The 15,496-nt window shown below is 39.0% G+C and overlaps 1 protein-coding gene across 12 annotated transcripts in view; it reads left to right on the forward strand.

Annotated features, from left to right (window-relative positions):
* Positions 1–15,496, forward strand: part of Usp47 (ubiquitin specific protease 47) — a 225,358-nt gene that overhangs the window by 118,343 nt on the left and 91,519 nt on the right. For all 12 annotated transcript variants that reach the window (XM_067156578.2, XM_067156582.2, XM_067156579.2 and 9 more), the window contains one exon: positions 3,296–3,494. In XM_067156578.2, coding sequence (XP_067012679.1) covers positions 3,296–3,494 — 199 coding nt within the window. The remainder of the gene's footprint in view (positions 1–3,295; positions 3,495–15,496) is intronic.

Below are 15,496 nucleotides of genomic sequence, written 5' to 3' on the forward strand. Positions count from 1 at the left end.
GAGCAATGAAGAGGGTGGTACGTAAAAATCACATTACATCATGTGATACAATCGCTGATGACTTCCATGGTGCCACTAATAGTGCTGCTAGCACCATGACCTCTAGGCTTGAGCACCTGTCCAGAAAGCATGCTTTTTGCTGATGAACACTGGTGAAAGTCTGTGGACAACTGGAGATGTGTGATTTGGAGTATTGTCTCGCACTATATTGTGTGGCAATCGAATGGGAAGGATTTGGATGGGGCAGATCTGAAGAGAACAGTATATGCCAATGTGTACAGTGCCTACAGTGAAATTTGGTGGAGGTGGGGTAATGGTGTGGGGGACTTAGTCTTCTGTTAATACTACAGAGCATGTTAAAGATGGACATTTTGTCTACAGTAGAAGACCATTTTGGGGATGGTCACTGAGGGTTTCAACATGGCAATGCTCCCTACTGTAAGGCTGGGTCTGTAAGTGGTTTGTGGACAATAAGGTTCCAGAAAAGGAAATAAGCTCAAACCTTAATCCTATTGAAAACCTATGGGATGAACTAGAACAATTTCACTCCAGATCCCCAGCTATCCACATTATTATTTACCCCTTTCCGCTCGTGTGTCGACCTGAGGTCGAAAGCCGTCACTTAGCGTTATAGCTCGTGTGTCGACCCTGAGTCGACACTATGTTTCGCCGCTCGTTGCTAGGTTACCTGGCAAGCCAGGACTTTCGTACTTCGTTTCGTAAGTGCTTGTCCCTTCAGGAAACCGAAATAAACCAAATAGGAGTGTTTTAGTTTCTCTTTGCTCGGCAAAATTGCTCCGTTTCCTTGACAATGGAAAGCAGTCGAGTGAAGCAACATGGCGGCGCACAGTCTGACTGAAGCTGAGATTCTTGAGTCTATTTCGGCTGATTTTGTTGATAATGACCATGAAAGTGACGAAAATTTGGAATCTGGTAATGAAGGTGATATATCCATTAGTGATTCAAGTGATGATAGCGATACCAGCGTCGCAAGAAATCATAGCGGAGGCGGTAGTATTATGACTCGTCCCGGCCCCAGTCATACAGTTCTGACTTAAAATATACCTTGGAGATCGTGGAGAACTGGTGATGCAGGATTAGCAGCTATTTTTTTCATTTCAGTTGCTAACCTCTATTGTCCATGAGACGAACAAATTTGCTGAAATGAAAATACAGCAAAATACTCCACTTCAGAAGAGATCTGGTGTTCTTGGAAAGCTGTGACTTTCGAAGAGCTGAAGGCATTTATTGGTGTAATTATCAACATGGGGATGAACAGTAAGGCAGAAATTCAGGATTATTTTAGTGAAGACTGGTTGGATAAGCAGGTGTTCTACAAAGATGTGTTCTCTAGAGACAGATTTCTACAGATATTCTGGAATCTCCATATTTCTTCCCCTGATGCTGATAAGGCAGGCCCACATTCTAGAGGTTTGAAGATCAGAAATATAGTGTCGTACCTGGACACAAAATTCAGGGAACACTTCATTCCAGGAAAGAATCCGAGTGTTGATGAAAACACTGTAGGCTTCAAGGGTCGTGTCGTGTTCAAGTGTTACAATAAGCAGAAACCGACAAAGTGGGGACTGTGTATTTATGTACAGTCAGACTCGAGTACCAGATACGTATGTGCTATTGAACCATATTATGGTTCATTAACCACACAATCACTTGTTAGGCCAGATTTAACCTTCACTTGCAGGATAGTTATTCATTTGGTTACAAAAGTTTTGGAAGCCACCAACGAAAACAGGTTTCATGTCCTTACGGACCGGTTCTATACCAGTTACGACCTTGCAGCCGAGCTACTAAAACTAAAAGTCCATATTATAGGCACTGTAATGGTAAATAGGAGAGGTCTGCCATTACAAGTGAGAAAAGCCGCAACAAAGAGAATGAAACAACATGACATTATTGCACTCCGAACAGATAACACTTCTTGTTTGGTTTGAAGGACAAGCGAATTATTGCTATGCTGTCCATTTTCTATGACAATTCCACTCAGCCTGTGCAAAGAATAAGGCGTCAAGGTGCCGAGGAAATTGTAGAGAAACCTACTGTCGTATGTGCTTATAATCAATACATGGGTGGCATTGATCTTCTGACCACTATGCTAGCTCATACCCATTGACACGTAAATCAGTGAAGTAGTGGAGAAAAATGTTCTTCTGTCTCCTGGAGATCACAATAGTGAATGCCTTCCTACTCTTCAAAGAAGGTAACAATGGAATCACCCATCTGAAGTTCAGGAAAAACTTGATAAAGACAATTTGTAGGAAATATGTTGAATACACAGAGCAGGGGAAGACCTTCCTCAACAGATGAAGAAGTGAGGCTGAATGGCAAGTTACACCTGCTGTACCCCCATCCTGAAAGAAAAAGTAAGGATTGCAAGGTTTGCAGTGACAGGAAAGTTGTTGGAGGGAGGAGAGAGACAGTCCACTTCTGTAAAACCTGTGAAAAGCAACCAGGGCTCCATCCAAGCATTTGCTTTGAATGCTTCCACACACTCGAGGCATACCGTTAAGAAAGTGAAAAACATTATTTTGTGCATTGTAAATACCATAAATTAATTAATTTTGTAGTTCCCTCCTGAATATATTGTTATTTAATACAAGGTTTTAAAATATGAAGAATTCTGACAGAAATGAATACAAGTAGGGAGAAATCAGGACTTATAAATAATTTGAGTGGAAAGGGGTACACTTCTTAGATCACTGTAGGGAGGATGGTCTGCCATTACCCCGAAGACTTCATGACACCTGACAGACAGTCCTTTCTGGAGAATTCAAGCTGTAGAAAGACCATCCACCCACAGTAGTGTCCACTGCTGGATAACATATCAGAGGACACTTTTGATGAGATAGTGGGATATCCATCTGGTGAATTATCATCATCATCATAATCATCATCATCATCATCCTCTATCTCTCTCTCTCATGCTAGTAAGTTTTTCTGCCACAGTGCAAATAGTTATTCTTTTTTGATTTGTTCATGAGAAAGCAATTTTGTGTGGTATTTTGATATAATGTGTGTATTTCCTTTTGTTCCCACTCCAAGATTGGTATAAAATCAAGATGTACCATGTTTTCTTGCATCTCCAAATAAACATAATCTCTTTTGATTAATGATTTTCCAGAGGTTTTTGTTTGGTGACCCATGTATGTTATCTTGAAGCACCAGACTGAATATGACGTTGATTTCACTTACTTCTGCAAGGCTCGTTTGCAAAGCTCATATGTTTCCTCTTCTGTGGCTTACATGTTTTCACCAGTTCCTTTTCTCTCTCTTTTAGGACCTGAGACTGGAAGGAATAGTTCCATTGGAACGATGTCGCCTAGTCAAGTTTGATCGTGCACAGAGCACCATAGAATACAGTTTTGAAGGGCGAGATGACGATCCCATCGGAGAGATTCTGTCAAACGATAATAAGCACGAACTGCTTTTGGAAATAAGGAAGGAAGACGAGGAATTCGAAGTCTATCAGCCTGGTGGTATTTATCTTTGTATTTTATAAGTTAGATGTCTTCTTAACCGGCCTGTTTGGGACCTGACCCTCGGTTGGAAAACAGAATTGCCTCATAAACCGACAGTGTTAAAATAAAGGGCCTATACAGCAATTTGCAGTACCATACATCAGTCTAAGGTATTTCACCACGTTGTTAACAGTATTTCAAAATATATTAGGCTTATAAAATTTATATACAGTAATATACAGTAGGGATGTGGCGACCCCATCGCCCAGTGGGAAACCATAATGTTTGCGGAATATGGAGGAAATGCCTACTCCCAGTCCTGAACAACTAGGATGAAATAAGGCAGAAAGCCTTCTTCACAGTTTCATAAAATCATCCTTCATCTCTCATCTTCATCTTTCTAAATAACATAGAATTGTAACTGGAGGATTTATCCTCATCTCAAGGTGACACCCTAGACAGTCGACCGTGAAAAGTCTTTTGAAGAAGAATTCTACCGAGTGCAATCATATATTGCAGAAAAAACAGCATTCGGATGTGGTGGGCTGTCATTCGGAAGATTATGATGGATTGGAACATCTGAAAACTCAACAGCCAGCATCTACACAAAAACTTCAAAGAATTAAACATAGACAAATCTCTTTCTTCTTGACACACAATGTTAACTCTTTGTGCCAAATTGGAAAATTAAAGATTGTCACTGACATCATGGACAAACATAAAATTCTAATCATGGCCCTTCAAGAAATAAGAAATAGTGTTCAAGACCCAATAGAATCACAAGGGTACTGACTGTATAAAGGAATCCCTGGAAAACGAGTGATGAAAAATGGCAATGGATTTCTAATAAATCTCAAAATCACAGATTCAGTCATTGAATTTAAATCTCAATCTCCCAGACTTGCAACATTAACTCTGAAATCTGCAAATAACATCTACATAATTATCAACGAACATGCTTCCACTAATCAGAAAAATAACACACTAAAGGATAAAGAAGAAGCCCAAAAATTCTGGGACCTCTTGGATCAAACTTTAATCAATATACCTCCATCACACATTAAAATTCTCCTTGGCGATTTCAACGCACAACTGGGACAAGAAAGAAGGTACTGAGATGTCCTTGGAAAATGGCTAGCACATAAGAGGACGAATCAAAACCGTCAAAGATTGGTTGAATTATGCAGAAACCACAATCTTATCTCAAAATCAACTTGCTTTATAAAGGAAACCTCACAAATTAAAAACTTGGAAACATCCTGATTTCCGAAAAGGTGAATGGCAACTGGACCACGTTTGCATGGATAAATGTTACCATCGTGAACTCTGCAATGTCAAAGTCCAGAGTGGGGGGGGGGAAGACTCAGGGTCAGATCACTGTGTTGTTAAGATCAAAATAAGATTAACTGCAAGGGTTAAGAAAAGACCTCTCCCCTTTGGGTGGATGTGAAAGAATAACACCCACGGTATCCCCTGCCTCTCGTAAGAGGCAACTAAAAGGGGCCGCAGGGGCGTTGAACTTTGGAGCGTGGGTTGGCAACCATGGGACCTTTAGCTGAGTGCTGGCATTGCTTCCACTTACTTGTGCCAGGCTCCTAACTTTCTTCTATCCTATCCGACCTCTCTTGGTCAACTCTTGTTCTTTTCCGACCCCGACGATATTAGGTTTGCGAGGGCTAGGGAGTCTTTCATTTTCACGCCCTTCGTGGTCCTTGTCTTCCTTTGGCCGATATCTTCATTTTTCGAAGTGTTGGATCCCTTCCATTTTTATCTCTCTGATTAGTGTTGTATAGAGGATGGTTGCCTAGTTGTACTTCCTCTTAAAACAATAATTACCAGCACCACCACCACCACCACAAGAAAAGACCCCCAAATAAAAATAGAAAAAAATTTGACCCTACCACCTTAATAAATAATAGGGAGTGCTATAGGAAAACAGTAGAAGGATCTGTCAACACTAATACATTAGAAGAGATGACCACCAAACTAAAATCGATAGCAGAAGAGTTAGCTCCAACAAATCCTAGAAAAAAACATGAATGGTGGGATGAAGAATGTGACCACGCAATTGAGAGAAGACACCAAGCTTGGATAAATCATCAAGTCAAAAAATCGGACAAATCAAATTTAGAACTAATAAAACAAAGAAAGTCAATCCGTAAAATCATCAGACAAACCAAACGCAAACATCTTACAAATACCTTACAAAGGATAGAGGAGAGTTTTAACAAAAAAAAACAATCACGAGATTATTATAAAACTTTTGGCAAATACCTTAAAAAATATGAGCCCCCAATATTAATGCTAAGAGATAAATCAGGAAGGTTAGCCCATAGTAATCAAGAAAATGCAGAGATCCTCGCAGTGACATTCAACAAGCTTTTAAATTGCGATGACCCACTGGAAACGTTGGAAATAAATACACACACTCATTTTAACCACCCCAGATCTAATAGATTCTCCAGCTATCAATGTGGTAGAATTCGCAATTAAGGAACCAAAAAATTATAAGGCATGTGGTGAAGACCTAGTCTTTGCAGAAATCTGGAAAAATGCAGGGAAACCAGCAATCATAAATTTACATCAGCATCTAGTCAAAATGTGGATCGCAGAGAAAATCCCAGAACATTGGACCTCAGGCGTAATCCATCCATTATTCAAAAAGGAGATAAAACTAATCCGGGCAGTTACAGAGGAATAACCCTTTTGGACTGCACTTACAAAATTTTCTCCCGCATAATTTACAATAGGATAAAAAAAACCATTCTGGAACCACAATTCGGAGAATACCAAAGAGGATTTTGCCAATACAGTAGTTGCCCAGACCATATTCTCAGCCTGAAATTAATAATGGAATGTTACAAATACAGAAATAAACAGCTGTTTATTTCATTCATAGATTTCAAAAAGGCTTATGATAGTATACAGAGGCCCACTCTTTTAAAAATCCTCAATTCATATGGCCTTCAGCCTAAATTAACAAAAATTATTGAACTAACTTTAACCAACACAATTTCAAAGGTAAAGTTCAGGGGAGAAATATTAAATGCTTTTCCAATAAATACAGGCCTCAGACAATGTGACAGATTATCCCCATTGCTCTTCAATGTAACTCTAGATTACATCATTAAAATTTGGCAAAAAGAAAACCCACCTAAAATCAAAATTGGAGCAAATCCCTCAATAAGGACAAACTGCGTAGGGTTTGCAGATGATTTAGCTTTTCTAGCCCTTGACATGGAAGAAGTCTGTACTCAGATCACCAGTCTCCAGAAAATTGCATTATAAGTAGGATTACAAATATCCTTTGAGAAAACTAAGGTCCCTTGACATAAACAGTCATCATAAATGATAAAAAAATTAACATAGTCCTACAATTTAAATACCGTGGAGAAATCATTATGCACAACTTAAGTGAGAAAGCAACATGGATAAATAAAACCAACAAAATGAAAGAAAAAAAACACAATTTCTAACCTGGGGCCTATTCCACGAACGAACTTTGCAACTTTTCACTTTTCACTTTGCACTTTTCAGTTCAGATTTTGTTCCACCATCACTTTTCAAATTTAACTTGCAAAGTGAAAAGTGAAAAGTGAAAAGTTAGGAATCTTTTCACTTTTCAAGCCTGTTATGTTCCTCCATTGGTACAGAAATGCAAAGTGCAAAGAAATGAAGTGAAAAGTTTTCATAAATCTTGCAAAGAGATGATTCCCTTTTCATATGTTAATTAACAAGTATGTACACTAGTTTCTCGGCGTAGAATTTGGTTTAGTGATATAAACACGTTACGACGTGAGCTTTTATTAGCATCAAGTGAGGACAGTGATGAAGAATCCAATAAGAGAACGTACAAAGACGAGATTAATTTTCATAACCTCACTTCGACGGACTTTCGCGAGTGATTTCGTATTACCCCAACACAGGCTCATTATATTCTTGAAATGATCGGACATTTATTGAAAGATGTAACAAAAAGAAGTCAATCCCTTTCCGGAAAAGAACAAATTCTTATATGCTTACATTGGTTAGTAAATGGTGCCCAGCTGCACGGTGTAACACCAATGCATGGGACAACAATTATTTGCGAACTGTTACCAAAGTCGTAGATGTTACAGTAAATGTAATATTTCCTAACAGTACGTTAGCCTGATAATCCACTCAATATAGCGACGGCATTTCTAATGAAGGGTAAATTTCCTTCTGTGTGTGAATGTGTTGGCGGCAGCCTACTCTCGTTAATATTGATGTGTCATATTTTGAGAGGTTATCTTTAAAGTTGTCGAAGAAGTATGTCACGTTTATCCTTGACAACTTCCAGCACAGTCAGCTACTTGTAATAACCTTTTTTCCCATGATAAAAACGTAAACTGTACGACAATTATACCGTCAAATTCGCCGCGAAAAGTAAAGCATTAAAATCGTAGAGTATTAGGCCTATACAGTTTGCTCATGGAATAAACTCGATCGTATCACTCATTCGCAAAGACTTTTCACTTTGCGAAAAAATTGAAAAGTACAACCTAGACCATGGTGGAACAGAAAGACTTTGCACTTTGCAAAATTTGAAAAGTGAAAAGTGCAAAGTTGAAAAGTTGCAAAGTTCGTTCGTGGAACAGGCCCCTGGTCAACTTATAACAAAAAATGTCTGTTAATGACATTAGATCCAGCACTACAAAAGTGTAACTTTGTCCGGAGCCGCTTACGCTTGTGAAATCTTATTCCAAATTAAAACTGAAGGAATTGCTGATCAGCTCCTCAAAACTGAAAGAAGAATTTATTGTTAGAACTTGTATAAATAAAAAGTACCAGGTTGAAGGAGTCTGGAGAATCCTCCCCAATGAAACTGTCTATCGAGAGATTGACCCAGTTATTAGCACGATGAAGAAGAAAACCGCTTATCTCTTTCACATCTTACAATTACCAGAAAACAGGATTTTACGACAACTAGTCGTGAGAAATCTGGGAAAGAAGGCAGGAGGGCATTGGATCAAAGAAATTCAAGGGGATTTCAAAACAGTTGGACTCGAAATTACAGATGCAGAGAACAAGAATAAAATTACCACCCTTCTTAAGAATCACAAATTTTCAACTGAAATGATGCCTGTAGAGATTTCAGATAAATCAAGCACACTGCAATCAGAATGAATGAAGTACCTGTACTGGGCAGATAAGAAGAAGCAAACAGTGCAACCTTCAAAGAAAAAGTGTACATGGAAGACTCAAGCGGTCCAATGTAGCCAATAAAGTCAATAATAATATACAGTGTTACAAATTATTTAAACGTTAAAACTACAGTTCATACATACCAATGTGATTTTCTGCCATGATATGAAATATTAGATCCAGTTTATCGTCCATACACTGTATTTTTCACTTCACAACTCAATCACATATACACTAAAATAAACTTTCCAAAAATAAATAGATTCTAGTATACCTGGGCTGAGTAGCTCACAGTAGAGCTCTGGCCTTCTGAGCTCAGATTGGTGGGATTGTTCCAACTCAGTCCAGTGGTATTTGAAGGTGCTCAAATATGTCAGCCTTGGGTCAGTTGATTTACTGGCATGTGAAAGAACCCCTTTGGAGCAAAATTCCGGCACCTGGATGTTCCCGAAAACTGTAATAGTAATTCGTAGGATGTACTGTATAACGAATAACATTATTACTAGATTCTACTGTAAACTGTTAAAGCCAACACTCGCAGTGGATTTAAATGCCCGGTCATCTCTGTACTGTAGGAGGGATTCTAAGCCCGGTACTTGGTTTAAACTGGGAATCTATTTTACAGATTTGAATAATACTTTCACAAACTTTTTTTTTTTTTAAACTAATCTTTTGGAAAATATGATGGTGTCTATCTTAACAGGCAAGTTTGGTATGGAACGTTTTGAAACATCCCTTAATGCATTGACCAGTTTTGCAGTCTGGATTTTCGATACATAATCCTGATGATTATACTTTGTCCTTGTGGCAGCCTCCTTATGGAGGAATTTTAAATAATGTCTGTCTGTCCGAATGTTCATATTAACGTCATGGGAAAACGGCTTGACGGAATTTCTTGGAACTGAATATCTTAAGTGTAGGAGGTATCTGGGTACTGCACTAGGGTCTTTATTAATTAGTTTTAAGGAGATTAAAACAGGAAATGTCTGATTTATCTATTAATATTAGCTGTATTGATAAACTGTACCTACATTATAAAATTTTTGTAAAATATTATTCCTGATTAACGATAAAGGAGTTTCTTCTTTTCCGTGACCTCCTTCCAGTTTTTTTGGGTAAGTACTTGGTGTGGGTTTGGCCCAATTTTACAACTGGATGGCCTTGCTGATGCCAACTCAGTTTGGAGAGATGTATTCATTATTGTAGTTTTGTGTGTGTGCTGGTTGGTAGTATATATGCTGTTTGCAGATGAAGAGATGAGTATTAAGATGACCACCAACGCCCAGTTTTCGAGTATTAAGGTGATCACTAGAGCCCGGATTTTCATGCGCTATCAAATCTGAAAATATGCATGCATTCATGCCCTATCATATGGCAAAACATGCACAATAAACTGGAAAATATGCACGATCAAAATTAAGTTTCTTTTGAAACATTGAACAACAACTGATTTCTCTAAATTTTCTTGATTTAAATGCATCCGTTTATCTGTCAGCACATTCTTACGCACAGAAAATGACTTTTCTATGTCACAAGAAGTGACGAGTGCTTACTTAAATCAAGACATTTGGGACAAAGTGAAGTCAAAATGTACGTCTTTTGCATCTTCACCACAATACGTCTTTTATAAGCCTGACGAATTCGAAATAAGGATTTAAACGGATCACTTTGCTCAGCTTATGTCTAGCTGCCGCAGCTACTTCTCCGTGCGATGATTGAAGAGACATTTAGATGTCCTCAATAACAGGTAAGGATTGCCTGCTGCGATAACAAAGACGTGTGACGAGTGAGGGTTCCGGGTAAGAAATTCCAGGATAACAACGGCAGTGGGTTCAGTGCAAAACCAAGGTTTGTAAGCCACTATCTCAGTAACGCGGTGACACAGAAGTGCGATAAAAATCTTGTTTTGCTCGTCTAACATAGATGAAAAAATTTGCCGTCAATGAGTAATGCAGAATTTGTCAATTTATAACTGGGACACCTTATTCCTAAGAAATACAGAGATCGACGTCGGGCCATCCGGCTTATGTCAATATTTACTCAATCAGCAGATAAGAAAGTGCTTGGTTAATTGGATTATAGAACCTCTACCGTATGTACTAACTTTGGTTGTCACATAGGATGCCAGGAATGCATTCTTGCTGTCTCTCAATAATAAACATACTGTATAACATGGAAAAATGGTCCCAAATTCTGCAAACCAACATTCGTAAAAGGCACTATCATGCAAGTTAACATTATGTATGCGCCAAAGTCAAAGGAAAAGTCATATTATGCAATATTAAACGTCCAAATATTCGCTGTTAAATCCAAAATCTTCAGAATATGCATTGTGCATGAATTTTTTCCTAAAAAGGACAAAACATGCAAACATGCAGGGAAAAAGAACTGTTATTTGTAATCGTTAAACCGTAAAACCAATATTTGCAAAGTTTGAGATGTGTAACTAGCTTATTTAAAAACATGCATTTGCTTGGAAATCCGGGCTCTAGTGATCACTAACTCCCACTCCCTGAGCCAGACGAATCAACCGTATGCGGTTAAAATCCCTGGCAGGCTGGGAATCAAACCTAGGGCCCTCTGAATCAAAGGGAACGATGTTTACCATTCATCCAAGGAGCCGACAGCTACAATATCGGAAATTTTCATGATTATTATATTTTGCACAAACTTCAAAGTATCTCTGGAAATATTAATCCACCTAAAATCTGTACGTAACAAAACTACACCTTCCGATCATTTATCTTTCATAGATTTTTACAGCTACGAGCAAGTGGTTGTGCAGTTTGGGTCACGTAGCTATCGGCTTGCATTTGGGAGATAAAAAGACAAAGAGACCTCCGTACAGGCCATGAAGGCCCTTGGAGGAGTGGAAGGTAAAGGCTTCCACCATTGTTAACCGTGGCACGTGGTGGAGTAGAGTGGTTAACTCTTCGCCCGGCCGCCTTTGCCCCTAGGAATTAACCTGGTACTCATTTTTGGTGTAGGCTGAGTGAACCTCAGGGCCATCCGGCTTACGTCAATATTTACTCAATCACCAGATAGGTGCATGAATTTTTTCCTAAAAAGGACAAAACATGCAAACATGCAGGGAAAAAGAACTGTTATTTGTAATCGTTAAACCGCACCTACGGAAGTGGAAATCTAGTTTCTTAAATTTGACGACTTCCTAACGGGGATTCGAACCCACATCCTTCTGGGCGAACCGAGCACGCCTTTACCGCCTCGGCCAGGCAGCCCCTGCATTCGGGAGATACTGGGTTCAAACCCCAGTGTTGGCAGCCCTAAAGACGGCTTTCCGTGGTTTCCCATTTTCACACCAGGCAAATGCTGTGGCTGTACCTTAAGGCCACGGCCGCTTCCTTCCCACTTCTAGCCCTTTCCTATTCCACCATCACCATAAGACCTGTCTGTCTCGGTGAGACGCAAAACAGATTGTAAAGAAAAAAGAAAAAATCTTTTACAGCTTGAGGTTTAAGAGATATTCATGAATTTAGATTTTTGATGCAGAGTCCATCAGCGCTGCCATTGTAGACATGGAACTGATTGTCACGGTAACTAATTAACTGGTGATTATGTTCGTTGTTATTGTGATTGTTTTTATAAGGTAAAAAATCGCATGGTCAGCCATATTGATCAGGTCGATGATTAAGACAACCATTGAAGTGAGTTGAAGTGAGAAGGAAGTCAGTTCTGGACAAATTTTTGCAGACCAACTTTGCTTTACAGGAGGGAAAGCTGAGTGGAATCAGGATAACAGACATGAAAGTAGCGAGAATAATTGCTGGTACAAACCGGTGGGAACAATGGCAGAAGGCTACTCGGAATGAGGAGATAAAGGCTAAGTTAGGAATGAACTCAATGGATGAAGCTGTACGCATAAACCGGCTTCGGTGGTAGGGCATGTGAGGCGAATGGAGGAGGATAGGTTACCTTGGAGAATAATGAACTCTGTTATGGAGGGTAAGAGAAGTAGAGGGAGACCAAGGTGACTATGGTTAGACTCGGTTTCTAATGATTTAAAGATAAGAGGTATAGAACTAAATGATGGCACAGCACTAGTTGCAAATAGTTTAGTTTAGTTTAGTTTAGTAATGTTTTATTTTACCTGGCAAGATTAAGGCCTTCAGGCCTTCTCTTCCATCTAACCAGGAACTGAAATATACATATGTTGCATTGTATTACAATAACTACGTCTAATACAAATTAAATTAATAATAATACAAGAATGGTGAGATTACATTAAGATGAAATGAATTAAGATTAAATTAATAAATTAAGATTAAGTTAAGATTAAATTAAGATTAAATAAATCAGACATAAAAAGGGATAAATTCTTAAAACTAATATCCTACATGTGAAAAAAAAAAGGCAGTACATAACATTTGATTTTAAAGACAAATCGGATAAAAATTTTAGACTCTCTACCAGGACATCCATAACAATAGAATGGTTGTAAGTAGCAGCATCAAGTTTACAGATGATCCTTACTGGTGCATAAAATGTCTCCAAAGTGCTTCCTTGAAAGTGTGAATAGCGCTTAACCCCCTGATATTTTCGGGAAGGAGGTTCCACTCACGGCAGGCAATTACTGTGAATGATTTATCATAGATGGCAGTTCTGTGGGTAGGTAAAGCAAGGATGGAATTATTAGTGGATCTGGTGTTACGACTGTGATAAGAGGATAAGTATTTGAAATATGAAGTAAGGTAAAATGGTTGTGAAGAATGAAGGATTTTATGGAGATGGCATAGGGAATGCACAGTGCGACGGATCTCTAGTCGGGGCCAAGATAGATGGTTATATGAAGGAGTTACGTGGTCATAGTACCGTAGGTTACAGACGTATCTCACACAAGCATTTTGACCACGTTGTAATCTGCTCAATAACTTGCCTCGAGCGTCTCTATAAATCGCGTCACAATAGTCGAAATGAGGGAAAACCAGACTTTCTACCAACATTTTTTTTTAGTTTTTCAGGAAATAAGTATTTATACCCGCGCAGCATGTGCAATGCAGAGAATATTTTCTGGGTGATGTTCGTGATATGCGTTTTCCATGACATGTCATCATCGAAAGTAATGCCTAGGACTTTTACTGAAGACGTGAATGGTATGTTAGTATTACACAACCTTATAGATGGAATCTCTGGTCGATTGACCTTCGTGAGTAGTTTTGGGTATCCAAGGATGATGGCTTGCGTTTTAGCTGGGTTTAACCTAAGCCCACATCTCAAAGACCAAGAAGAAAATGATGTTAGATCCTGATTGATTTTGTCTATGGCGGAAAGTATTAGATTTGGAGATGTATGGAGGTACATTTGTACATCATCAGCATAAATATGGTATTTGCAATGCGTTAGGTTTTGGGAGACATCATTAATGTAAATGGAAAAAAGAAGGGGTCCTAACACTGACCCTTGGGGCACACCACACTGCACAGACCGCCAAGTTGATTTGTTTATTCTATCTGTAACACACTGCCGACGGCCATGCAGGTAGGAATGCAACCAAAGGAGGGCGCTGTCCGAGAAATGGAGGGAATACAATTTCGAGAGCAAGATGTCAATGTCAACAGAGTCAAAAGCTTTGCTCAAATCTAAGAGTATTAAAACTGTCACTTCCTTGTTGTCCATAGCTTCTCGGATGTCTTCTGTGACCTTCAGTAGTGCCGTTGTAGTACTGTGTGCTTGACGAAAACCAGATTGTAGTGGGTCAAATAAGTTGTAAGTCGTCATGTAGTCTGTTATTTGTCTATGAGCGATGAACTCTAGCGCTTTGGATAAAGCAGAAAGTATGCAGATGGCTCTGTAGTCAGATGGTTCAGAAGGGGAAGCTACTTTTTTTAGAGGACGTATAATGCCCGCTTTCCATATTTCGGGAAATGTGCTGTCTACAAGGGAAGAGTTAAATATGTTAATTAGTGCAGGTAATATCACATCCAGAATAATTTTTATCATCTCTATTCCTATCCTGTCATTTCCTTTTGCCGTTGATGTTATCCGATTTATAGCAAACCTGACTTGTGAGTGGGTTGCTGGACGGAAGTAGAAGTTTTCTCTATCTGTTCGCGTCTTTGCATAATTCCCGTCTAGAACTTCCTGTTTCAGCGCTGCATTTAATGTGCAGTTAGATGAAAAATGATCGTTCAGTTTTTCCAAGGGTATATTTATTTCGTCATCGTCTCGTCCTTTGGTAATTCCAAAGCTCTTTATGGATTTCCACAACACAGCTGTTGAAACATTTGGTTGAATTAAACTGTGGGCGTGTCGTAGTTTCGCATTTCTAATCTGTTGGGTCGTAGCGTTTCTCAGCGTCTTATAGTTCAGTAGATTGTCAGGAGTGCAATGTTTCTTAACTCGTCTATAAGTAGCATCGCGTTCAGCCATTAGTGCTCTAATCTCATCTGAGAGCCAGGGAGCTGGCTTCCGCGTAACTCGAGCCTTCTTTTCAGGGGCGTGTCTATCATACAGTTCAGTCATATGTTGATTGAAGAGAGTTACTTTGTCATTTATGTCTTTAAGTTTAAATATGTCATGCCATGGCACTGCAACTGCGTCTTGTAAAAGTTTAATCTTATCAATTCTTCGTAGATCTCTATATGAAATTATTTTCGATTTGAACTTGGGACTTTTAATAGAATAGGCCATAAATATAGCATCATGTCGCGATATACCCGGGACACTAATTTGACCGTGATGAAGAACTAATTCAGGTTGGTTAGTGGCAATGAGATCAATTAAGGTGTGTGATGTGTCTGTGTGATGTGTAGCGTTGAGAGAGAGAAACGTTAAATTGCAAGCTTTAAATGATGTTAAAAGTTGGGTTGTCTGAGGAGAGTTAGGTTCAAGAAGGT

The sequence above is a fragment of the Anabrus simplex genome, chromosome 12 (assembly GCF_040414725.1).
Source record: "Anabrus simplex isolate iqAnaSimp1 chromosome 12, ASM4041472v1, whole genome shotgun sequence".
Taxonomy (NCBI): Eukaryota; Metazoa; Arthropoda; class Insecta; order Orthoptera; family Tettigoniidae; genus Anabrus; species Anabrus simplex.